This window comes from Epinephelus moara, chromosome 8 (genome assembly GCF_006386435.1).
Source record: "Epinephelus moara isolate mb chromosome 8, YSFRI_EMoa_1.0, whole genome shotgun sequence".
In the NCBI taxonomy this organism is placed as follows: Eukaryota; Metazoa; Chordata; class Actinopteri; order Perciformes; family Serranidae; genus Epinephelus; species Epinephelus moara.
The window spans coordinates 14,728,663-14,756,107 of NC_065513.1; the positions used below are offsets into that span (position 1 = coordinate 14,728,663).

The following is a 27,445-nucleotide window of genomic DNA, read 5'->3' on the forward strand; positions in this document are numbered from 1 at the left end:
GCACGCTTGTGTAATGCATCAAGAAACTTTACAAAGCATTGGTAGAGCAAACATCTCATTCTCTCTGTCTCTCTCTCATACGCACACGCACACACACACTCACATAGGTTTTCTCAGGGAAAGGGAGGAGGAGGTTTGGGGTGGAGTGTATTTGACTAAGTGTAGGAAATGCATTTCAAACCAAGTGTATTAAAAACGTCTGCGCAATTTGTCCGAGTCGTCGCGAAGAATGACGACTAGTTTTATTGTGCGCTCTGCAATGTCATTCTGTGTTGATGGAGTGGTAAAGGCGCGTGATGCGTTCAGCCCCTCACACTGAACAGGCTACTCCATAACATTCAGAAGAGATTACCCCCCACCCCCCCCAACACAGTTCCCTCCCACTGCAGGTTAAGGGTCTCTGATCCGGTTCAATAAGGCCAGTTCAGAAAGGGCCATTCACTGACTGGTTATACCAACTCACACATTCAGAGGTTGAGAAAAAAAAAATCATTTCAAATCGAACAACAAAGTTTAAATTGGTTGTGTATAAATAAGAGCATTTTATTTAAAAGTTCTTCCAGCTTGTGAAAGGAATTTGCTTTGAACTGACTGAACTGATGTGGAATTCACCCTAAACCCATCGCCCACCTTGCCGATAAACCCCTCCCACGAAACTCACAATATCATGAGAAGAGAAAACACAAATAAGCCCCAAATGTTTCATTGCAATGAAACGTCATGCAAATAGAACAGAACAACAATAGGCTAATAGTAATAGAAGAATAGTAGTCATAATAAGAACAATAATAATAGTAAATAGTAATAAAATAAAAAATAATCTTACAATGCAAACATGACAGTAGTAAATGCCTCCAGTTCTTATTGCTACAGTATCTTACTTACAGTGTTGCGTTGCCACTCGTTCTTGCCAGCACATCCCCTCTCATAACCCCATCCCACCCCTCTGATTCACAGTCTAACAAGGGAAAATAATAACATCACACACAAAAACTTCATATTCAGAGTTGGAATTCACTGTCCCAGGGGTGTTGTAATGGTGCTTGATTCACAGCTTACCACTGGACATCCCTCACTGTCCCGAAAGCAGCAAAATAAGCAGTAAACATATGAGAGTACAGTGGTGACAAGAGCACACCAACATACAGTGTCTACATATATATATTTTTTTGTTTTTCTTCATGTGCTACGTAACAATGCTTGTCATATAGTCTGGGCTCTAAAGAGAATTGGACAGTGAATTCGTGCCCTGTACACACATACACACAGACACACACTTATCAAAGCCTTGTCTGGGCAGATTCCATTGCCAGCATACGTTGGCGGCGTATGCCATTTTTCTCCTAAAAATTCATTATAATTCTTTTTTTTTTTTTTTTGTAAATTTGCAAAAATATTAAACCCTCTTTTAATGCAAAGTCAGAAAAAGAGCTGCTCCCTGAGAGATGCTGTGTAGTGCATCAAGCCATAATGAGCAAGTGATTGTCTTAAGAGTCACTGGCCTCTGATCTGGGGTCGGGTCAGGGGTCAAAGGAAGGATCCTGTGAGCGGATCAGGTGGATGTGAGTACGTCACTAATGTTTAACATTGACGCTTGTTCCCTATGCTGTCAACATTGTTTTGTTCACTGTGTGGAGAAAATGTGAGGATGAAAATGGTAATGTTCAAGTGTTTTTTAGTGTTAGTAAATGCATAACCAGCAAGTTGAAGATTTAGCCACTGTGCAGTGAACATTTGCAGACAAGCACAGATCTCCATTTCTAGTGCATAAATAACACTAGATCAGAGACCACTGATCATAGTAATTAAAAGTAAAAGTCTTAGATCAAAAAATTGTCTTATTTAGGTATTTATATCCAGATAACAAACTGTGAAAGTATCATCAGCTGATTAATGTTGTGTTATTATTGTGTAGTGGGTCACTTATTTTGGTAAGTAGCTCATTTTAAAGGAAGCTCTTTAGTTAGAAATTAGAGATGTGTCATAGCTCATAGTACTCATCATAAATCTCTTTACAAAGGTGACTGAATGCCATATTGCAAAAAACAGTGATAACAACAGATGGCATACACACCCAGTAAAAGCTGTGTGATTTTACACAGTGGCCAAATGCTTGTCAACATAGCATTAGTGTTGTGAAAGCAACCAAAAAATGACAATCTGTAAGTGCTAACAATTAAGGAATGATTAACAAAAAAGCATAAACATTACTGTCTATCACAGCTTTGTGTGTGAATTGTCAGTGCAGTATTGCAGCTTTAGAAGTGTTAAAGATCATTGGAGGCTAATCTGCATTTCTTCACATCTTTCAGTCAGTGCTCTGTATTATGTCCTAACCCCAGATCATAATGTGTCACATTTAAGAGACTGCAGAGTCCGCGATGGAACGAGTACCATCCATAGAGATGATTGTTACGACATAATTAATGATCAAGAGTCAAATATAGTGCATTCTAGTTAAAACTGCTACCCTGTTCTGAACAGCTGGAAATAGAAAGAGGAGGAAAGGAGAGAAGTAAGATCAGAAAGGCAGTGTGAAAGTTATTGCTCTTTAGAGAAAAAGGATCCTTCATATTCACAGCCTGGAGTGATTGACATCCATGGACTGAGTTGTGCAAATAGTGATGGGCGGGATGAGGACACACGGCACTCATACAGGTTTTTGAAGATTGGAAAGTTGTGAGATAAATTCAAGTTTTTTTGTGGAGTTTTGTCCACTTCTTCATGGTGATTCCCACGCACTTCTGTCTGCTGGAATCTGATGTCAAGGCCAGAATACATAAGAAATACAGGGCAGGGTGAGGGGACATTGGGAAGAGGCGGGGTTTATTGTGAGGTCCTAGTTTCTGATTGGTTGTTTCTGGTTGATTGTTCAAAAGCAGTCCAGCTTTTATTGGACATAATTATTGCAGCGAGAAAAAACATGATTGATAGGATGGCAAATCTGCCAGATTCTTTTTCTTGCAAAATAGAATATTTATGTATATATCTTCACCTTGAAAAGTAGTAGCCATTATTTTCTTTTTTTAAATCCTTCATATGCTCTCTTTACATTTCTATGAGAAGGATGCAGTACCTTCTTTACATATGAACAAAATCCAGACAAGGCTTCTATATATCAACAAAACCCGAATCGACTCCCGGTTTTACCCAATATTCTTTTACAAGTCTCAACTTTACAAATTCTGTACACAAGAAACTATCAAATAAAATAAAAACACATAGACAAGGTATAGTCAGCCACAGTGGACTGCTGTATATTTAAATTAGGACTAACTTATTTTAACAGAACAAGAAGTAATACTGGAATCCGCTCTGCACTAGAAGAATATCTACAATAGCTTCTCTAAATCCACAGTTCCCTCCCCCGTCTAGCTTCTCCATCTTCACAATTTCTTCATGTGGAAAAAAAAATCAAAAAAAAAAAATCAAACAAACCAAAAAGATTTTTTTCAAAGTTAAAACAAATTAACTTACCCATTTTTTTTTTTAAAGATTGACAGCTTAAAATTGTTCCTAGATGTTTTAAAGTCTGTACATTTCTGGTCAGTCAGTTCAGTTCAGGAGACGGGAGGAAGCCCCATTTAAGTTGTGGCTTGGGGCGCGTTTCATTTATATATACATTCTTCAGACTGTATCGGTGAACGGGATGGGATAAGTGCTGGACATTCCTAGTATTGTTGGCGGTAACTGTAAGTTTCTGGCAGATGACTCCTCACCCCGCAGCCTTAAATGAGGCTCGTGGAGCTCAGGAATATGTGGTTGCCACGACGGTGATATAGTCGACACAGTTGCTGTCGTCTCATCAGACGTGGCTATATTCTTATTTTCTTGGTCCTCTGCTGATGCCATTTGTTGCAGCGGGACCACAGGCAGTCACTTGGGCATGGTCATGGCAGAGTTGGGGTCGGGGTTGAAGAGTTCTTTGTAGAGTGGAGGGAAGAGGACGTTGACTGTTTCTGGGTGGAGCTGCTGGAAAGCCTGGAGCTCCTCGGTGTGGAGTGTGCACAGGGCTGACAACGTTGGGATTCGGCTGATCAGCTGTGAGACAAAAGAGAGAGATGGTCAAGGACACAGAAATTTAGACTGATAAACAACAAATAAGAGCAAGGTTAGAAGTGAGTCAAGCTATTTTTACATTGCTCCATTTTTCCTTGGAGGATTTGTGTCTGTGTTTGCCTTGCCTGTTCCTTTAGGACAGTGCCTCTGAGGCTACCTGATATGAATGATCTCGCCACAAAGACTTGGCCTACCTTCGCCAGTGCATCTTCATCCATGTGGTTCTTCTGCATAATGTGCTGCAGAGCAAAGTAGATCTTCTCCTGGAGCTTCTGGACTTTCCGAGGCTCCATCAGCCACGGCCGATCTGAGTAGGAACAAACAAAGAAGTTATTTTTATTCCTAATAGTTTTGAGTTGGCATTTGAGGGAAATGTTCATAAAGTTGTCAAAGTCAAAGGCCACAAAATATTAGAGCTTCATGAACTTAATTACTACAACTGTGATTATGCTGCTTGAGACTAATACAATAATAAGTGTGACTATTTTGTTTTATTTACATGCTTTGCTTCAGTGCAGACATTGAGGTTCACACAGGTCGGTATTATAATGATATTAGGGAATGTGCACTGACCTGTAGAAATTAGTACAGCTGCTGAGAACAGAGCGATCTCCTCCTCTGTCAGCTGCAGTGAACACAAACTCTTGGCAAAGTCAAACACCGCACTCACTAAGTCATCACAACCTTGGAGGGAAACACAGAGGAAAGGACAGACAAGGGCAGACAAAAAAAAGAGAGATTTTTCATTACACTTATTCCGGTCATGTATGTGCAGATGAGCAAAAATACCTCAAAGGGGTAGAGGTTTTTTTTCCATTTCTTTTTTTTTTTTGCATTTTCCCCTTCTTCTCTCAATTTTGATTGGCCATTTAGATGGTAATGTCTTACCTAGAGCTTTGAACATCTGCATGCCTCCATACTTCCCCTCAAAGAGCACAGTGTTGTTGAGAGGGTTGAACGCCCTGCACATCCGCACCAAGACTACCTCCAAACAACCTGAAAGAACCATGGAGACAGATTGTGATGATTTTGAAGCTGATGTACAGACTAAAAGGCACATTGAACTACACTGTCTGACCTGTGACCTGTGACCCTGACCCGTCGTTATCAGTCCAGTGAACTCACCTGACTTGAGCAGGAGGATCTGGTCGTTCTGGCACAGTTCCATGAACCCTGAGATGCGCTTGGCAAACTCCACCACGTACTGGATTGCATGGGTGATCTGGATGGCACACTGCTGCCACAGCACGTCCCGGGGCTAGAACCAAACACACCCAGTTTGTTAGTAGTTATGTCAGTACATGAACTTGCTGCACTGGACATTGTTAGTACCAGATGTTCTCTCATTTCAGAGGTGGGACCAAGTTATCGTTTTGCACTCAAGTCCCAAGTCAAGCCCTGAGTCCTAAACTTTGAGTTTTGAGTCTGAAACAAGTCATAATGTGCTCCTCAACAAATTTTATGTCATTATACTATATTGACAAAAATCACGAATAACTTTAAAAATGTGTGCTTATTCGTTAAAATTCGTTACAGTTTTGTTGGAAGTTGTTGCGTCTCCACTTAGAATTTTTCTACCCATGTTTAGCATACCGCAAGTTGTTTTTTGTTGGCCACCATGGTGTTTTTGTTTGCAAAAGAAATTATCTTTGGTATCATTTTTCCAACTGGTGCTCAGTAATGTAATGTTTGTTCTTCATGGTTCTTGCCTGCAACTTGTTGTTGGATTGGTTCAAACAAAGTGGATTTGGGGAATGAAATGTAAACTTGCTGGGAATGAATAGTGTTAACATTAGCTGATTCAGGAAAGGAATAGATTCGTGGCACACTTCTTACATAACATACTTTACAATCTTTTGGCTTGGAGGATTGTATCAATACATCAATATAATCAAGTATTTTCAAGTCAAAAGGCTCAAGTTGCAAGTCTTGATTTTCTCAAGCTGAGTCTAAAGTCATTAGATTCGTGACTCAAGTCTGACTTAAGTCCAGTTCAAGTGACTCGACTCCACACCTCTGTCACATTCTATATGTGAAGATGCTGTGATAACGTGCAACCTCACCTTGCTCTGATACATCTTGACCTCTTCGTAGGAGTGTGTCTGCCAGGCTAGCTGCTGCAGCTCCTCTGTCGTGTACTGACATGTCTCCAAGTGGGACTTGATGATATTCTGAGCAATACGGTCTGGAAGAGAGGATGGTTTGTTTATTCATTTATTCCTTTCAGTACAGTTTTATCATTTTATTCATTTTTACATTTGATGCAGTGGAATATGGCATGTGTGTGAGCGGGGCAAGCGGGGCTGCAATGTGCTAAACAAATGTATTAGTGTAGTGAAGTGTATTCTGTACATAATACTGCAGGAATGATCCCTGCATGTTGAAAATTTAGGGGGAGACAAATAAGGCTTTTTTCACTGCTACTAATTTACTGCTTAATTTATCATTCCCTTGAATTCCCTTGACTTAAATCCTTAATTTTAACTTAATCTTAACGTGTGCTACATACAGTAATATGACACCTTGTCAGCTAGCTGTGTAAGCCTGTCTGATCTGTTCTGCTCTCAGATTAGCACTCTGACTCACGCTCTCTACCAGAACTCCTTTGTGGTTTTTTTCCACGTGGATAATTCATATAGATTTCTAATCTACTGTCTGTCTGTCAAACAGAGCAAAATATAAGCCAGTCTTTACCCAGCTCTCCCATGCTGACGTTATTGGGTCCCAGCTGACTGTCCTGGTAGCCTCCGTAGCTGAACAGGTTGGGCACTGGCGTCAGGTCATACACCGGCTCCTGCTTAATGTGCTTCATGCCCGACATGTCCAAGCCTGACTGGTCTGGAGACGGCTGGGTGGAATCCATCCCATAGTATCCCCCTGGGACTCCGCCTCCGTTACCATGGACACCCTTTGGCAGCTCAATGACATGACCATTGGCATAGGTGCCCCCAATCTCATGGTTGAGGGTGGACAGTCCGTTGGTTAGGCTGGACGAGTAAACACGTGCCAGAGCTTCTGCTTCGCCTGTCTGCTGCTGCCGCTGCTCCTGCAGTCGTGCCTGGTGCTTCTGGACCTCTGCATACAGGCTGTCACGTTGCTTCTTGGACATGCGGCCAAACTTAACCGCTGCAGGGGGGAAAACAAGGCAGGGGGACAAAACTATTAACAAAAAACTGTCACGACCTTTCAGCTTTTTCAGTTAGTATAAATCAGTAAAAGACAAATAATGTAAAAGCATGTTAATCTGCATTGGACCTGTGTGTACAATCATGCACCACACATATGATAAATCAGTAATGATCATTCCTGCATATACATCTAGATACAGATATACCAGCCCTCACCATCTCTGGACATTCCTAGGGCGAGACATTTCTGCAGGCGGCAGTGTTGGCAGCGGTTGCGGTTTGTTCTGTCGATGAGGCAGTTCCTCTGGCGCGGGCAGGAGTAGGATGCATTGTTCTGCTGACTCCGTCTGAAGAAACCCTGGTCACACATGTCAACAAAGAGCATGAGTAAAGACGTACAAGTACCCGCAGAGCACAAACTGTGCATGACTGACTTCACAGTGTCTGAGCACAGAGAAACAAAACAGGCTTTGATTGAAACAGTGCATTAAGTCTCACCTTACATCCTTCACACGTAATGACTCCATAGTGGATACCTGATGATTTGTCTCCGCAGATTTTGCAAGGTATGACTTCGATTTGGGCTGCAAGCAAAGAGAGAGGACAGAAAAGATGCACGTTACAAAACACATTTTGGACAGGACATAGAACAACATTTTCAGTCCTCAGCTGGTGGTCTTAATTCAGAGGTTAAAAAACAGCACATAACCTGGTTGGCCTTAGGAGCCGAATTGGGTTACAATGTGTGTCTGTCTACAGTATGTGTGTGACTTCAATTTCACAAGGGCGCCGTGACATCTGGACATTCTGTATGTCCTTGCAGGAGTTTGTCTAATGACCAAGACATCAAGGACTGTATTCGTACACAGACGCACATTCACACACACACATACAGGACAAGATAGTGTTAATTGTGTGTGTGGGTTCTTTTGAGGGAGAAGACCCCTGCATGCTTGAAGGAGAGACCCCTGCAGGTTAGAAAGGTTGCCAATAATGAGAAAACAGGTTACATCACTGAAGGACCACACTTGCGCTCCAAATGTTTTTCTCTCTCTCACACACACAGACGTTGAGTTCTACAACCCTTTTAGTAACGACTTTAGTATGTTGCATTTCTTAATCTACAAATGCACTAACTACACTATTTTTCATTTGCGTCAAAGTTTTACTCACTGTGTATGGGCAGCTCCATGTACAGTCGCAACCAAAGGCACTGAATATGGACAACAGGAAGTATTTCAAGGTATCGCGCAGAGCTACCTGCCACTAGTGTCTTTAGACTTAATATCCATAATATATGGACAGCGAGAGACGCAGTTCCTAAAGAGATATGAGATGGATGTGGAGGTAGGCAGGTATGTCTGCTGAGATGGCACACCCTCTATAAAGAGATTAGACAGCCTATCTAATCCTAAATTATTTCCCGTCGAGCTGGTTGCCTTCTTTGATGAGCATGGGCTTAGCCACAGCTGAAATAGCCATTCACATGTAATCTCCCTGCACAGTCCTATAGTTTTATAGAGGCTCTGAGAAGTTCAGAAATAGACAAAGTCACCTGGCAGAAGCGAAAATACAAGTTTTGCGGTTTTATATTCAATTTTTGCATAAAACTTGACTCATTGATTCCCCTTAAGAATGATACAAATCTTGCAATGTGTAGCTGGAGCTGGTGCTTCAGAGGTGTGTATTTGCAGAGAACAAGTTGTTTGTGTCCCTCTGTGCGTGTCTGAGCATGTCTTCAGTGTATGTGTGTGTGCACACTGAGGTGCAGTTGTATCTGGCTATTTTTGTGCATTTGAGTATATGTTCTGGTTTCGCAGTATAAACTGTTTTGCATGTGTGTACAGTATATACTGTGCAGGCATACAGTCTGGGGAGGAATGAGTGTGCAGTATATATAATTGGATAATCCCATATGCGGATCAATGGAGACAGTTCTGTCTGTCTAAGCGACTGAGCAGGAGCAGAGTTTCACTGCTGTCTATACACTCTGCCTGAACCTCAGGTCAAACCCAAGGTGGTATACGAGGTATACTATACAGGACTGTGGGTTACTGTTTGTTAACATGCTCGCCAGTGAATGTAAAAGTAAAAGCCAACCCTAGATTCACTCTCATTTGCCGTTTTGTCTCCCTATAGTTGGGGGGGGGTTTCAGCGCTGTGGCTATTGAATGCCTGCCTCTTACTGTCTGGCACCTCGTCGCCATCTTTTTATAAAGTCCAGACCTCAACTGCACACTGTGGGGATACACAGTCATAAACATTTTGAGCACAGAAAGTAATAAATAAATAAACACAGGCAGAAAGTAGGGTCTCTACAAAAAACACACTGCTACACACTTCTAGTGGGTCTTAACTGATGATTGACATAGATCCGAGGTTCCCAACTGGTTCAGCCACGGGGTCCAGAATTATCTTTAGTCATTAGTTTAAGGTCCACACAGTCATACTTGCATTTGGCCATGTCGTTGTGCTGGTTTGCTGATATACAGTCACTCACTCTACAGCAATGTTCTTCAAAATAAAGTGTGTTTTTTACAAACTTGGCATGTTCGTGAGTCACTTGCAGAATGGACCTGCGACCCACTAATTGGGAACCACTGACATTGTTCACTTCTGTATGAATCCTGATGTTCTGTAGGAAAATCCTTCATAGCATACCTTTAATAAGTGCCAGCGTCAGCTTAATCATATTAATAATTTTTATTTAGCACTGTATTCTCTTTACATACCCTTGACATTGTTTTAAAACACAGGTTAAGAGAACTGAGAATAAAAAAATAAGGACTTTAACAGTTACAGGAACAAAGAACATTATAGATCCAGAGAGTAACTTAGCACGTATCCACTCATTTGCTTTTCCCCTCATTAATTCCCTTGCCTATCTGCCCCCTAGTGGCCATCAGGAGGCATGGAAATGTCTAAAAAAATGGCCTCCAGTCAGACAAAAACCTGGACTATGCACCGTCCCTCATGCCTGTTGCATTATGTGCTATTATAGTTATCTTTATAGTTGTCATTCAGGATGTGAACGGGCCTTTACCCCCTTTATTTGTCTCTTGTGAAATTATAATTCTCATATAGTACCTCAACAATGGATCATTGTGTCCCTTCACAGTAGACTGACTACAAATGGACGACCTATGGACAGAGCGACGCGCTGTTTGACTGTGTACTTAAAGTGGCGCAGCTCGTGCTGTGAGTTCTGGTGCAGCTCAAGACGTGACCCATTTCCACCAATTCTCGGCCAACTGGCTCCAAACTGGGTCAGAGCAGAGCAGAGCAGAGCACTGGACTGGGACGGCACACAGACGACACATACACAGAGCTGTCAATGAACGTGGCCTGAAAAACGCTATTTATAGTCTGTAAAACAGGTCAGTCGCGCCCAGGACATGGCTGTTATCAACAGACCGCATGTGAGCAATAAACAGAAGACAGTGCGTCAGTTGTGCTTCTTATCACCTTCATTCTTACTTAATCCTTTTACTCTTGCGGTGGGGACTGTTTATCACATAATTCAAGTCAAACTCTTTGATTAAATTGTTTATCATGAAACAAGTGAATCTCTCTGGGTTTAGACGAGCTGAATATGTTCAGCCCACACCTGCTGCTGCTGTGATGTGGATATACATACTTATTATTTCTGTAGGTTTCTTGTAAAACCTCTTTACATTTTTCCACCTTAGAGGAGTGTGAGTTTACTGTTTCTCACCAGTGATTACATTATATCTTCACTGTATTTCCTTTTACCCCATGGGAGATTGTACTCCTCTTTGTATCACATAATTATGCCCAAAGGAGCATGGGCGTGTGGGCATGTGCATTGTTTCAGTGTGTGTCTCAGAGAGGGTTTGAGTGAGCGTTTCACTTGTAAAAAAAGACACAGAGAAAGATAAAGTATGCGTACATGTCTGCGTGTGTTTGACAAAGTGTTTGTGAATGTGTGTGTGTGTGTGTGTGTGTGTGTGTGTGTGTGTGTGTGTGTGTGTGTGTGTGTGGGTGTGCGCATTGTTGAGTGTATGTTGTTCTCATTGCCAGTGGGGACTGTCAGGTAGGATATAGGGAGACGGTCATGACAGCATTGCTGTTGCCAGGGTGACCACCCACTCGCTGCACTCGTCTGGCTGTCACAGCGATGATGTGCTAAGCTGTCACACTCTTAAAGGAAGTGATGTCATCAGTGCGCGGAGCCAACTCGGTGTATCATCACTGTTCGTCCTGTCGCCCTCTCTCAGCGGCGGAGGCTTTGTGGATTGTTTACCAAAGGACTCCCACTTCTTCATCCATCAACAATACATGCTTGCTGCCTTGTTACACTTCAGCTGCATTGGTGGATTACAGCAGAATTAAGACGTGTTATTTGTTGGATGTTTCAAAGAGGCTTATTGTTTTCAAAGTTAGGATGTATGATAATGGATTTTGGGTATTTGTTCTCTTGGTTCTACTTACAGAAGCAAACTTGTATCCTTCAAGCTGTAGTGAAAGTGAATTTCTAAAATAGAGTAGAACTTTAGAGAAAAGTGTCTAATGCAGCTATCCCCCTAACCTCTCCTGACATGAATCCATTTCCAAACAAAATGTCAGTGGAAAACAAGCCACTCATTTCTGTTTTTCAGAGATTATTTTAGCTCTTAGCTACATGTCTTTAACAGAAGTGGGAGGGCCTTCTTTTCAACCTGAGGTGACCCAGCCTGAGCTGAGTGACTGACAGCGTCCTCGGCCAGCGGGAGCACAAGCGTTATCCTGAGGTTATTATGTAAGAGCGGGACTGCAACGCTGGCGATTCCTCAGCTAAGAGGAGGATCAGGCCCGCACAATCTCTTGAGAGAGAAAAAGACAGAGAACTAACTCGAGATGAATTTCGCAAAGAACAAAGATAGTTGTTAGAGTGTGCACTACACTACAGTGAGAAGTTTGCACACGTGTGTGTGTGAGTGTGTAGCTGATTGTGGCCATGAGGGCTGTATTGCGCTGGCACGTGTGTTATGATAATTGATTTTTAATGAAGTAAGGATCTCCTGTGTATTTCCTGGGCTGGCCCTCTCTCTAAATAGAGTCCTAATTATCTACATTGCGCTGCAGAAAAAAAGCAGCAGCCTAGCACCAATATGTTAACGATACTTCATCTAAAACACATAAGTAGCTCACCCACATTAAGGATTACACACACATGACCATTTTAAAGGGCAGCTCTCCCGTCTATACTGACAATGCAACAGCAAATTGAGGCCACTAGGTGCTGCTATACATGTTTAGTTTCTGTGCGTGTGTGCATGTGTGTGTGTTTCAAGAGGGGCAGACTGGACATGCATGTTTCATTCATTCAGCCTGCGGGGTGGGTCTACAACAGAAACATACCCAGAGCAACACACACTCACTGTCAGTGCAGTAACATAACAGCGTTATACACTAGAGGTTGGTGCTGTAGTATCACAGCTTATGGAGCAGTTGAAATCACTTTCTACCATAACTTTTGCCAATGTAAGGCACTTAGGAAATGCAAACACGACTCCCACTGTCGTCCCAGGGGTTGATTTGTTGGGGATGAATGTGGGTGGTATCTCCACTTCATTAAAAATATGCATAGCTTCTTGCCAGTTAACTAGATATCTTCTGGGAAAATGGAGGAGATCAGCACTTTACCCCCCACCACTCCTTGTTAAATCTGAACAACTCCGGCGCTGGCCTTAGATGTCTATATACTGTGAATTATGCTATCACTGTTCACCATCCATTCCACTTTTTCATTCGTCTCTGAGTGTTCCTCCTCGCTGTAAGTGGCTGTGTGACTGGGAAATCATTTCAGTTTCTGTATTTCATGATCTATTTCCATCTCTCAGCGTAACTCTGTCTTCCCTGTCTCATAGAGAGCTTAGAGAGGAACAAGCGTTTTTTTTGTGTGTTTTTTTTTGTTTCCTCCCTCCGCCGATGATGAAAAACACTGAGGAAACTTTTGGTGGCGTGATTGCTGAGTGGATTAACACATACAGCTGGGAATAGCATATAGCAGTGCTGCTTGGGTTATCTCCCCTGTGTCTCCTGTCATGTTTTCACATCATACTGTCCCATTAAAATCAATGAGACACTGCCACTGCATATGGTTTCAAACGGACTTGTGCTATGTGCTGTCACACTTTCCTCTCTTTCCTGTCTGTTTTTACTGTCTGAAACATCTAAAAATTAGATTGAATGGTGGTGGACGATCTGCTCTCTCTAGAAAAATAAAAAAGAATAAAGAGCATTTTACTCACTTTCATCTGGATTCCGCACTGTTTGTCCTCTTTACTTTTCTGTGTGACTCACACACCAACGCACAGTGTTGACCGTAAATGTCACTGTTTCTTTTTTTTTTTTTTTGCCCTTGTGGCCTCAGGGTTTAACACGCCAACCATGTAATCGCAAAGTTTCCAGTTTGAATTCGGGTTTGTTGCGTGTCATTCCTCATTTCTCTCCCCTTGTGTCCTGTCTGTCTCCACTGTCTGCTCTCCAATAAAATAATTTAATGCCCCAATATGAAAAAAAAACTGTTATCATCACTACAACTGACCACTATGCGCCACTACACAATTTTCAACATAGTGCCAATATTATACATAAGTTTACTGAATCTAAAACAAAACTTTAACATAAGGAATATAAATATTTACGCCTACAAACCCTTTTTTTCTATTTAACACAAGAAGTTAAACCTCTTTATTTTGACCATCAAATAAGTATAAGCAGCCATAATGTATAAAATATTCTAATATTTGAAAAATTACAAATCTGAACAGGCATTGGAAGCCATCTTTTAATACTTCAATGTGAGATTAAATATGTGCTTTACGCAGGATTTACTGCTCAACATTTTCTCGCAGATAAATAAACATTTTCTTTACATTATAACAGTGTCGAATGCTTGAATGTTTAATATGAAGTTTGGTTGATAGCATCACTGCTGCCTGATAAATTGCTTTTATTCAGTGTATTAAAAACAGCTTGTAAATGCCAGTTTTACTGCAAGAAATAGTCAGTGTATTGATTAGTTGAGCGGCAAATATTAATTGGCAACTTTTTAAGCAAAACTACCAAATATTTCCTGCTTTTATGTCATTGGAAATTCATTTTCTTTAACATTTGAACTGATGTTTGGACAAATAAGTCTACTGAAGATGTCACCTTGGACTTTAGGAAAATGTTGTGCATTTTTCACTATTTTCTGACATTTTATAGAGCATTTAATGAATTAACTGAGAAAATAATTAGTCGATTAATCGATAATGAAAATAATAAGTTGCAGCCGTAAACAACAGTGAACTCAATGCCAGTGATTATCATCCCTGACTCAGACATCTAGATCTGACAGATGAACGTAATGCTGACATACTGACATAAGCCAACTTCGTTAATATAAGATGACACAGTCCTGTACTGCTTCTGTCTTTGTCTGCCCAGTCTACTCTTCTGTGAGTTATAGTTATAATCGTAATGCCAAGCAGTGCGCCCATCTCCCCTCCCCCATCACCATCCCTCGCCGCCAAGTATGTCTTTGTCCACTCTGTAATATAGACAGTCACACTGTTGCTGCATGAGCATACATGTTACCACCCCCAACCTCCGCTTTTCCCATCAGTCTATCGTCATCGACCCCCCACCCCCCCCTTCCCACACTTTGCCAACACACACACACACGTACAAACAGTCCGAAAAACAGTCTCTCTTGCCCTCCCCCCCTTGCTGTATGTCAGAGGGCATGAGCTTGTCCAGCTTGCCATGCGGCCCCAAAGCACTCTGGGTAATTGCTCAGATAGCAGGTCTGGGATCAGCTGCGGTTTGCTCATAGAATATTGTGCAGCGGCGTGATTGGACGCCACGGAGAGGGAACAGAAGGGGGCCACTGGCTGTCATCCAGTGCATCGATTCACATGCACAGGCACAGGCACACACACACACACACACACTCGCAGAGACACGTTCAGACAGACAGAGGCGCATTCAGACATGCTTGAATGCATACATTACTGCAAACTGCTTTTGAAAAAGCAGACTTTACAGTATGATTTCTATGCTTGCCCCCTCTCCCCCATCACACACACACACACACACACACACACAGAGTCTCCCACCCTGTGTAGCATGTGTCCTCAGATGGATAAGAGGAGATGGAGGCGTGGGAAAAAATCCACAGGGTAAACCCAACCCCTGCCTGAACACATACATGTACACACACACAGTCTGCCCATCTGCCTTCTCAGGTCTGACTCTCATCGACACTGTACACACACACACACACACATAGGCGTACGCTCACACTCCAACCCCCTGGGTGACCTGTAGGACCCTGACGGCATTTGACCTTTCCTTAAGGACTGAGCGAGCGCATCAGAGTGGAAGGAACGAGTCCAAGTGTGAGAGGTCTGCATCTGGTCATTACCGTCCTGAAATCAGCCATGAGAATGCACACACACTGAGGCGCACTTGCTGAAGCAAACATGCACACAAACACACACACACACACACACACACACACACACACACACACACGGGCGTGCACAAAAAAAAAAACCCACACACAAAGAGTGCTTTAAGCTCTCTTATGTATTTTTTCCCTCTCTCATCCCTTCTCCGTCACGATAGCAGACATGCATGTGTGCACACTGAGCTGTTGAAGCACAGAGGGGGTCGCGGTGTTTATGTTTTGTTCAGATGCAGAGAAGAATATGTTTTCACACACAAACACCGACTGAGATCCTGTTGTTTCATTCCTGAGGTGAGAAAATAACATTTTGTTGGCTCTGGCCATGTCCTCATCCTCCCGTAACCTCACGCTCCTCCTCCTATGGTGTTTCTCTTGAGCCTAATTGTAGATGACAGTGTGTGTGTGTGTGTGTGTGTGTCTTTGAGGGGGAAGGGAGAGGAAAGGTGGCTATCCCAGTGTAGAGAGAGAGAGAGAGAGATAGAAAGAGAGGGACATCCATGGAGAGACAGACAGAAAATTGCTTTCAGTTCTTACATAAGGTGTATAGAAATGTGCCCTCGTAATCGCATCCTCTATAGTGATAGTCGGTGGTCAGTCAGATAAAACAGAAACATCAGCATGAGTGAGGTTGAATGGACTTTAAAGCTTTAATGAAGAGAGCAGCACTTAGTGTGAATAGACACAATGAAACCACTGAAAAGGGACAGAAGCTATGCCTGTGTGAATGTTTGTTTCAAAACTGTTTATTTACAAATCTGACTGATGGTGTACAAACAGAATATACACGCATAGACTTGTGTGCACATGCAGAAAAAGTGCAGTTGTGGGCAGTGATGGAAAGTAACTACTTAAGTACTGTACTTAAGTATGATGTAGATGACGTAATTTGCTGGAGTAGTTTCATTTTCTGCCACTTTATTTTCCTACTCTACTACATTTTTAAAGGGAACTGTTGTACTTTTGACCCCACTACATTTATCTGAAAGCCACAGTTCCTAGTAGTTACCAGTTACTTTGCTTAGATGAACATTTTACCAACACAACATATGATCAACAAATAAAATCTGATGTACTGTAAACTACCAACAGTACATAAAGCTGTTAATATTTGCTCCACCTCGACCAAAATATAATGTAATAATTGTCCAATTACATAGTACATAAAACGTATCTCTTGGGGCCAGTTAGGAGTACTTTACTTTTAATATTTTCAGTTATTTTTTTATTACACTTCTGCACTTGTAAAGGACTTTAGCGATTGTTTTTGTATCACTTTTGTTTCAAATAATATTCCTGCTATTACCCAAGTCATGCAAGCATATTGTAGCATTTGTAGTACTTTATTGAATTTCCTATTTTTTCAAATTAAAGAACATGGTGATACAGCCAACTTTTACTTGTAATTGTGTGTTATAACACTGTGGTATTAACTACAACTTAAGTGAAGATTCTTGCCCCGCTGGTCGTGGGTTTATCTATTCCTTTGAGTAAAACTGTCTGCTTGAATCCAAGCATATGAATGAGTTCTCATTTGAGTTTGTATGCGTTTAAAAAAAAAAAAGGTTTAAGTGTACGCGTGTGTCTCGGTGTGTCTGTTAAAGCGACGCGGTGTGTCTGTTAGCACGCATGTGTGTGAGTCGATGTGTGTGTCCTCTCCCAGGGATGGCCGCTAATAGCTCGCCTCGGGCAACAATTTAACTCAGCCTAACAAGGTTCTCCCCAAAGTGGCCCCAGGGGCATCTCTCACAGAGGCAAATTGATCACAAAGACTATCACACAGCTCTGGCTCGGCTCGGCCCAGCCTGCTCCGCTCTTCACCTGCTCTCTCTTCCTCTCTCTCTCTCTCTCTCTCTCTCTCTCTCTCTCTCTCTCTCTCTCTCTCTCTCTGTGTCTCTCTCTCTAGTGGGATGATTTAACAGAATGCGTTATGAACATTAAATCTGAATTGAGAGAACGAAGAGCAGCAGTCTTGGTTTGGTAATTGCATTCTCTTTGTGAATGACAGGAGACCTCACATCAACAGCCACTGCTTGGGACACACACACACACACACACACACACACACGAACACACACAGACGGGTTAGGAGAGGTAACTCAGGATTTGGACATAGTGAAAGAGAGAGAGAGAGAGGGATGTGGAGAGAAAGAAAGATAGACCTAATAAGAGTCTCTTCAATGAGATTACAGGCACTAAAACAGGCTAATCTTTGTCATTAAGAAAAGATGCCGCACTGGGCTAAGTCATATTATAGGCTTATTGTTGCTAGTGCGTGCTATGCACCTGCAAACACTGAACACCTTCACAGTGTACAGGCATTTAGCAACACAGTCTCAGACTTTAAAAAGCTAATATGTATATACATGATCTGTTTTACATCTTCATTGTAACTGCGGGAGAAACAAAAACTTTTTGACGGTGCAATTTGTTCGATAAATTGTTTTTTAGGGGCCTTTTCTTAACCTGTAAAAGGTGTATAAAGTAGAGTTAAGAATGTCACACTGACACAGACTTGCAGTATATGGACTAATCTGCTTTGAGTGTTAGCTAAAGTCTAGGTGGTTTGCAAGTGTGGACTTTGGATACTACTATTACGGCTGCTGGTGTTATTCATTGCTGAGGGCAGCTACGTGTGCGAGTGTAATGTGAGGACAGGATAGTCTGGATCTTTGTGTTTCTGTGTGTGTGTGTGTGTGTGTGTGTGTGTGTGTGTGTGTGTATGGACGTGCATGCAAGTAAACACAATCTACTGTTTTATCCACTCTCTACCCTGTTATCCCTTACTTTTGCACAAACACTCCCGCTGAAACACACACACACACACACACACGACTGCACTATTATATAACTCCTGAGTCTCTCTTGTACTTGCTCTCTCTTTTCTTATCTCACTCATTCATTCACTCACATGCTCCCTCCTCTCCTTTATGTTTATCCCCTGCATTTTAACGCTCTTTCTTTTAAATAAACTTTATACACTTCATAGTTTCGAAAGAATTGTGCAGTCTTTTCAAAGTAGAACTATAGAAATGGAAACAGTCTCATTCACAAAGGGACTGAAATAGATGACAAATAAAAGACATGCCCCGTTATAATTTTCCTACTTCTGATATTTTCATTTTTTACAAACTATAATCTGATTACATTGCCAAAATGCTATTTATTCCTGCATTAATTCAATAGTGGACGTTCTACATGACAATGACTTGAAACCAGAGTTTAGAAGTGCAGGTGAACATGCTCTCTGACTTTGGACTATCAAACATTGCCCTCTATATCTCTGATTGTGAGACAGCAAGACTCAACTCCTGCTCAAGTCTTCTCAAATATGAGCATTTTTTTATTATAAAAGCTACCCATCCAATAATATCTACGGTCTCTCTGTTCATACATTACTCGGTTTGCTCTTAACAAGCGCAGTCACCCTCTTCCCCCGGTTTTTTACTTCAATGCAAATCGAAGAAAAATGTGAATATTGAATATCATTGTGGCTCCATTGAGACATGCTGGCTTCATGGATGAGTAAAACTGACAAAACAGAAGGAGCTGTCAGAGGACTCTATGACTTCAAGGCAGATTTAGAGTTTAGGAGTGGTTCAGGCTGAAATCCCTCCTGGCTAAGATAAAGTGGAGACACAAACCCGAAGCGTGCCGTATAGCCCACGCTTTGTGTGTGTAAAGATTAAAAAAGACAGAGAGAGGGAGAGAATCGACTGAGGAGAAAAACTGTTCGCCTAGACTCCCCCAGACAGCCGCAGAGGGATAAAACCAACATGGAGCGCACGCTGAGCACATGCTAAACAAACACGAGCTATGATAGTGGCTCAGTGGGACCACAGAAGTGCCATCCAGGCCACACACACACACACACACACACACACACACACACACACACACAGAGCATGGTGGGATGTTTTTAGTAGACGGTTTTAAAAAAGGTCAGGCAGACACACTAGGTGAGGAGTAGACTGTGGGTGTCTGAAGACAGGTGCACAGACAGTGGGAAGTGAATCCTGAATGTAAGCTTGTGTGTGTGTGTGTGTGTGTGTGTGTGTGTGTGTGTGTGTGTGTGTGTGTGTGTGTGTGTGTGTGTGTGTGTGTGTGTTGCAACAGCACTCTGGCGGTACCTCAGTCAGTCAGTAGGGCTGTGTTGAGGGATTAACAGTGTGGCCTGCATGGGCTTGGGGTAATCTCTCCTCTCTTCTTACATAACACTGGGCCATTAGTCAGCACAAATGCACAATAAACAACACAATCAACAACACAGAGCTCAACAATAGACCAACAAGGACCCCTGATAACACTAAAACTGGAGATTCGCTCAGGCCAGGTGCCTGCTACTGTTGGCACTGAGTGATTTCATGGCAACAATGGGAAACAGTGATTTGGTGACAAAAGCTGTGTGCTAACCTGCTGTTTCTGTCTGAGGATGGTGCTGCTGGTTTCCAAATAGGCTCCCCCATCAATCAGTGCAAAGTATGCCAGCTTCTATTTTGGTGAAGTTGTTCACTGTTGGTGCTATTAACCAATTTTTGTTCATACAGACACTTCACACAGAGTCCCTGTTAATGATTTTTTAATCATCTTTTGGGACTCTTTACATGCTTCTCATTAATATATTGGTAACACTTTACTGTATATATTATATTATATTATATTGGCTGACAGCTACATTATAGCATGTTATAAATCATAGTTTCAGTGTTTACTTATAAATGCTAAAAGGGGAGGTTAAAGTGTTACCAATATCTTAAAAACACATTGACCAATTTCTTACATATTATAACAAATAACAGGGGTAAACATTACGACAGGAAAAAAAGAAACAAGAAATGTTTTGAATTACATGTCTAAATCTGAAAGGTACAGACTTTTAGCTATGCAAGTTATGTGTCATAGATTTATCTAAACATGCTGCTTCCGTTGGCTTCGACTAAAAATTGATCCCGGGATGCTTTAGAATCAGACAAATCAATGCTCACACACGCCTCCAAAGCAAAGCAGGATGGGACTAATTCTATTGGCATGAGGCCGTCATGCGTAGTATTGCAGCTGTGTGTGTGTGTGTGTGTGTGTGTGTATTTTTAGTGCTCTCTGCACTTGTATGTGAGCACAAGCCATCAAACAAGGTGGTATAAATAATGTTGGAATAAGCACTCATGTTACCGTCACTGTGGATTCTAACATTTTTTAATAGTTTCTGTCTTCTCCTTTTGACACCTCTTGTCATCACCTTACTGGTTTCTTGTTCTCTCACACTCTTCCAGTTTCTGTCATTCTATCTTTTCCCGCGGTGAGGGAGAATGAGAGACTATGATTGACACATATCGCTAACAGAGGAGATCAAGTGGCGCTGTGAACCCCTCCTCCCCTGTTGTTCCCTCCATCGCTGAACTCTTTGACCCGACTGACCCGGACACATCTATTTGCTGTAGAAGCTCTTAGGCTTACACAAAACATACTCAGACACAGGCTAAAAGGGGCTAATGTATGGAAACTAGGAAGCTATGCAGAATACATGTCTCCAATATCTATTTATGTTTGTGTGGTTTTGTTCAATGTTGTTCAAATGTTTATTTGGTTGTCTCCGTAGAGACGCTGTGCTGATATTAATTATAACTAAATGAAACAATTGGTTGGAGGATGCTGATGATGTTGATTGGCTCTCAAAATACGGCTTTTATTTTAGACTTACCTAACACTTAATTGCAGTGATTAAAATTATTATCCATTAAAAACAAAATAGACTGCAACAATTAAATAGTTTTTGTTCTGTGTTATTTATTTTTTTGTTTTTTGCCTTTTCACATTGTTTATTATAGGGCCATTTATAGAAAATAAAACTTTCCTATCACAGAAACTTTTTGTCACTCAAAAATATAATGCCACTGTTACTGATGTCATTTCATTATGCAACTTCTTTGTTGGGCTTTAGAGGAACACTATTCACAGCACAGCATCACCATGTTGCCGTTGAAAATACAGAAATAATTATCCTGTTTACATCATCCTACACAACGCTGATACATATTAGAAAAAAACCCCCACAATGCTCCATTTTCTGAGATACAGAAAAGGCCCTGATGATATTATTCCGTCTGTTATTTCTCTGGCTTTTTCCTGGTCAGGCTATGGGGGTGACATCATCTTCGGTCAAGGCTTCAGGAGTTGTGGCTATTGTTAAATGATAATTACCACGGCTCATGAGGGGCCTCTATTTTTTATAACCTTGTGGTTGTGAGCACATTTCTGTGTAAGGGCAGCCGAGACTCCACACACACACACACACACACACACACACACACACACACACACACACACACAGGTTGAGAGTGGGGGCCGCATGGCCCACACTGATTTAATTCTATCTGACAAAACCCTTTGGGGCGTGCAGTGGGAGAGAGGAAGATGGAGAGAGAGAGGGAGAAAGAGAGAGAGAGACATGGAGAAAGAGGGGTGAGAGAGACGCTTCAGGGGCCTCTTCTGCCAACCACGGCTATAAAGTGAAAGCAGGAGCTTTCGGTATACCCCCCAAAGCCTCCCATGCACGAGAGTGGTCGCGAGGCCCATTAAAATGTGGATAAAATACAAGGTGCATGACAGAGGAGTTTGCCATGGGATGAGAAATGGAGAGAGGTGGGGGGTGTTTGGCCTTCTCATGTTTTTTCTTGCCTGAGGTTCGATGGCCTTAAACTGAAGTTGCAGAAAGCTTTATGTGACATTCAAACACAAAAAGCATCAGGAAACAACTAGATAGATAGATAGATAGATAGATAGATAGATAGATGTGATGCATCAACATGTTAGAGCATTTATTTCAAGTAAAAACTGGATTGAAAATAAGTTTAAGCCATTATGTCACATTGTTGGTTGAATCACTCCTATTTATCATTTGAATTAAAATTTCATGAATCTGTTAAATAATTACACCAGCCTCCATCAACTCTGATATTTTCCCTACAAAACTACATCTGATCACAGTTGTGGCCATAGTCCAGCATCAAAAGTAATGGAATTAGGCCTGGCCTGTGTTTTGTTTTTAATCAGATGTAAACAGTGTATTAGTTTGACATACTTCCCCTTAAATTATAGTGTTTGCGTCTCTGTCTTTTCCCTCTCCCGGCCTGATGTCGGAACATTCTTGTTAATTAGTTTAATTGTTTCAAATGTCAAACAGCAGCACGAGGAGGCTCAGCCAGGTCATAAACAGATTGGATTATAAATTAGAGTTCAAGATCGTCTTGTTGAACGAGTGTTGCAACTTTGCGTCAGCGATAATTGCACCATGCCGGGAACAGTATACAAACAAATGCAAACACTCAGCAGATAATAAACAAGTTAAATATTAAAGCTGTCGTGTTGGACTCAAAGCGGCTGCAGATGCTGATGAAGGAGAAACGAAAAAAAATCATGATTTAAAGGGAATTTAAACAGAACGGCGAGGAAAGTGTGAGAGTGGAAAGAGCTGTGTTAACATGTGTTTCTGTGTGTGTGTGTGTGTGTGTGTGTGTGTGTGTGTGTGTGTGTGTGTGTGTGTGTGTGTGTGTGTGTGTGTGTGTGTGTCGCGCGCGCGCACAGGACGACATTGACGTTGAATTTCAACATCCCCAGCGCGGTGCAGAGCGTTACGGAAATGGGTTAGTGGAGCGCGTGAAAAGTATCCAATAAAGTTTATCCCCAGAACATAACAAAATTAAGTTGATTTTTTTCCCTGCACATCATCTGATCTGATCTGGTGTCAGCCTGGTGTTTCCGTTGGTGTGGAGTGGAGCTCAAATGATTAAAGCTTTAATCAAACTTGATGCGCCACTTTTAATTTGCAATCACAGACTCCAATGGCTTTGACTTGTGAGTATGTGTGAATTTTGCAAAACTGCAGGCCTTTTCCACACACACACAAACACACACTCAGACCCAAAACACGCGCACACAGAGACATCCAAATAAACTTTTACGCATTACAGTGTGAGGCGCTGAGACATCCAGCCACACGTCCTCCGCTCGGCTGTGATATAGTGACAAAATCAGCTTCACAGCTGAAAACTCCCAGAATAAACTTTGAAGGCCAAAGGTGGGATAAAGCCTGTCGTGCAATGTGTGTGTGTGTGTGTGTGCGTGCGTGCATGCGTGTGTTTAGCGGGATGAAGCTTTGGGGAAAGTGCGGCGGTGTTTGGAGCAGTGGGATGGTCTTACCTCGCATGGTGTTGGCGTTGCTGGAGCTGGTGCTGAGGCTCGCTTCCCAAAGCAGCAGTCATGAAGAAACAAACATAAACACTTAAAAAGGGGGGTGGAGGATGCGGGGGGAAGAAGATCCTCGGTTAAAAATAACAACAGTAACGAAAAGAGTGTAGATGATCTGCGTCGACGTCCACTGGCGGCCCTGAGTGGAGACGTCTCTGCGCTAAAAGCATCCCAGACCGGAGCACAGGGAGTCGGGCTGAGGTCGGACGGTGCGTCGGTCGTTGCGCTCTGGTCGTGCGGTCGCTTTTCTCATGACATCTACGCTCTCACCTCTATGGGAGGGTTTCACTGTTTTCTGCGGGCTGAGGGAGGGAAGAGCGTATAGGAGAGGCTTTACCCGGCGGCCCTGATTGGACTGGAGCACTTTCCGCTCCTCCCACTCTCTCCTGCTCAGCCTCCAGCCCGGAGCCTGCACACACACACACACACACTGCACACAGCCTGAGCGCACACTGCCGCTACAGTACACAGACACAGTCACAGGAAAGTTTTAATGTCACCCTCCACATTTAGTCAGCTTCATGAAATTTAGGCTGGTTTCACGCATGCACAGAAAGAAGTCCATCTTTAATCTGGTCTCACATCCAGGAGGCTGTACTGAAATCTTACATGTTAAATAGTAGGAACAGATTATTTATTGGTCCCATTCCAGTTTTATTTGAACAATTTTGTGGTTACTCTAAGTTAATCTAAGGTGAACAATAAATAGTTTTAATGACAAGCTTTAAAAACTGACAGTGTGGAGAGGATGATTGCTTGTAGTTAAAATACTGGCATGATTTTTTAAAAATGTAATTAAGTGACAAAAATGATTTAAAAAATGCTGATAAAGAGACTAAGTAGACTTTGGATTTATGTGAACAGTGATCTAGAAATACTATCAAGATAGTATTGCAGATAGAAGTATGATTCGGAGGGTTTAACTATCAAACTCTGCATTCTCTAAAATACTAAAATTTAAAAAAAAGGATTTAAACAATATCACTGATAACTCATTTTAGTTGTGCTGAATATAAACTGAAATGATTTTTGTTTATTTAATTGATGATGCTGTAATACTTTAATGCATATAAGTATGCATATGGATCAATGCAGGACACTTTATCCCCACAACAACTGATCATCTCATGCTGATGCTCATCTGGAATTATTGCAGTAAATGACTCTGGGATTATTATATAAAAGTATACATTCAAGACAATGATAAAAAAAAACTTCACATTTGTGCTGTAGATCTTACATATAGAGAGGCTAACAGATCTTATGTCACAGAAAGAGGAGCAGCTCGGATGACACGAGGTATCTCAGGTGTCTTCAGGATGGCTTTCAGGGTGGGGTCTTCTCCTTCCTCTGAGAAACACTGAAATACTGACCTGGAAAATGAAAGAGCAGGCCCATGTCAGACCACTGTACTGAACAATGGCTGACCTAGTGTAGGCTGTGGGATATTAACATGTATGTACAGTGTGTACATACCTGTGTTACTTGGTAAAGCTATGACGATGGATGATTGTCTTGTTGATATATATTTACAGGCTTATTTTTGATATATTACAACTCACAATTGGTATGGTATAATTTCGCATACAGTGCATGACCTGGTTCAGTGTGTTTTATTGTACTGCTTTAACATTCCCATGGAAATCATTCAATGTATATATAACTCACTTGTACAGCCATAGTGCAATGAACTGCTTGACCTTGTGATGGGTAATTACAGTAGAAGATGGCACAAAATGTACGCTAAAATATAAGATAACACTTTTTATACTTGTCTTTTTTAAGGTTAAACAGGGACAACTGAGCGTTCAGACTCTTTCACAGTGTCCTCGTCCTATCATTACAGTGTACCAGCAGATTTATAACCACAGGGGTAGACCTTGACTGACTGAGCCAGAAGGAAACCCCAGCAGGTGTTCTTTGGCCTGGGACCGACTCCTGGTGACCTTAAGTGCTCTGCTGGGTGAAACATTAACAAAATGTAAAAACTGACCATGTCATGAATGTACAGAAGTGAGTGTCTGTCATGTCGGTGCTGAAAAGAGCCACTCCTGTCACACGCGGTTAGCGTCACGCCTGGCGTTCAGCGTCTGTCATCAGAGTGGTTTTCTAAGAGATAACACTGCCGGAGCTTCTGTATGTCTGTGCGAGGCAGGAGAGAGGCAGGTGTGGGTGAGAGGCACTTTCACCCCCGGTCTCTTTTAGCCTCTTTAGCTGTGGCCCAGGGAGAGAGAGAAACAGAGAGAGAAACTGCCCCGAGCACATCTCCACTGACCTACATTTCATCTGTCGCTTTTTTCCACTCTTCCCTTTTTTTGTCATCTCTTATTTCTCCTGTACCAACAGCTCCATAATTGTGATGTAATGACCAAAGCAGGCGTGATAAAATCCCAGACTGGTCAGGATGAAACACTCTTGAAGACAGGCAGACAGAAGAAAGAGATAAAGAGAAGAAGAGACAGTGAAAGACAGACAGGGAGGGGGCTGAAATGAAAGAGGGGGTAGTTAGCTCTTCGGCATACAATAAAGGTTTCATCTCTTTTTGTCAAAGCAATAAAATGTGTCCTCATGTGATCGGTGTGCTGCATGGACTTCAATCCATCTGAGGGCTGGGGACTCCATTAAGAAGGATTACCCTTCATTGCCAACCATTCACTGTTCTCCCAAAGCCACAGAGATAGCAGAGAAATGACTTTAAACATGACCAAATATGTACGTCAGCTGTTAAGCGACGATGGGAAGAAAAAGAACATAGAGGTTGCGTATGATGAGATATACTGAGTGTAGGCTGCTCTGTCCATATGGTGGTAGGAGGGAGGAAGGGAGCAGGAGAAGCAGACCGGGCCATGCCTAAGGGCTGAACTTGGAGAAGGAAAAAGCAGCACTCTGCGCCGAGATGGGATCTTAGGTCCTTCTGCCTTTATGTTTCACTGTCTGTTTCTATTGGCTGCCTCATATCCCTGTGAGTCTGTCTACCTGTCTAACTACAGTCGTCCTGCCCTGAAGGTCGTCAATTTTATTCTAACTGATGTGTCTTTCTGTGAGTATGTTGTGTGTCCTTCATGTCTGTCATCATTATTTCATGCGCACATGCAGTTTTTTCAGTTTATTTCAATTTGTCTTTTCCATCCTGTCTTCCTCAGTTTTTTTAGCCACGCTGGCGGCGTGGCTCCAGGGACGGCAATGTCGATCTGTTGCTCTGTCCTGCACTTTGGTCCATTCTGAAATATATCGACAACAATTGGATGGATTGCCATGAAATTTGGTACAGACATTCATGATGCCCAGTGGACATAATGACTTTGATGATCCATTAACTTTTCTACTGGCGTCACCATGAGATCAAAACTTTAATTTGTCAAATACTTGGGTCCATGTCATTGGTCCAACAGCCCATTGGTCCGACATCCCATTACTCCGACGGTCCGCGGTGCTGTACGGCTCCCGGCGGGCATATTTCTACCTTGATGGTGCGCCGCGACCGGCTCTGGGTCAGCTGGGAAAGGCTTTAGGCGAAGCAGGCTCACAGCTTATGTGTTTGTCACTTTCGTTTTCA

At 42.2% G+C, this 27,445-nt stretch overlaps 1 protein-coding gene across 1 annotated transcript; it reads right to left on the reverse strand.

Moving 5' to 3' along the window:
* Nucleotides 1-3,231: 3,231 nt before the first annotated feature.
* On the reverse strand, nt 3,232-24,199 carry rorb (RAR-related orphan receptor B). Its single transcript, XM_050050007.1, has 10 exons — nt 23,842-24,199; nt 7,686-7,771; nt 7,404-7,545; nt 6,754-7,185; nt 6,123-6,244; nt 5,185-5,317; nt 4,948-5,055; nt 4,633-4,743; nt 4,254-4,366; nt 3,232-4,041 (listed from the first exon to the last, which is right to left on the reverse strand). The coding sequence occupies exons 1-10, from the start codon at nt 23,846-23,848 to the stop codon at nt 3,877-3,879; spliced, it is 1,419 nt and encodes a 472-aa protein (XP_049905964.1). The 5' UTR covers nt 23,849-24,199; the 3' UTR covers nt 3,232-3,876.
* Between the last annotated feature and the right edge of the window lie 3,246 nt (nt 24,200-27,445).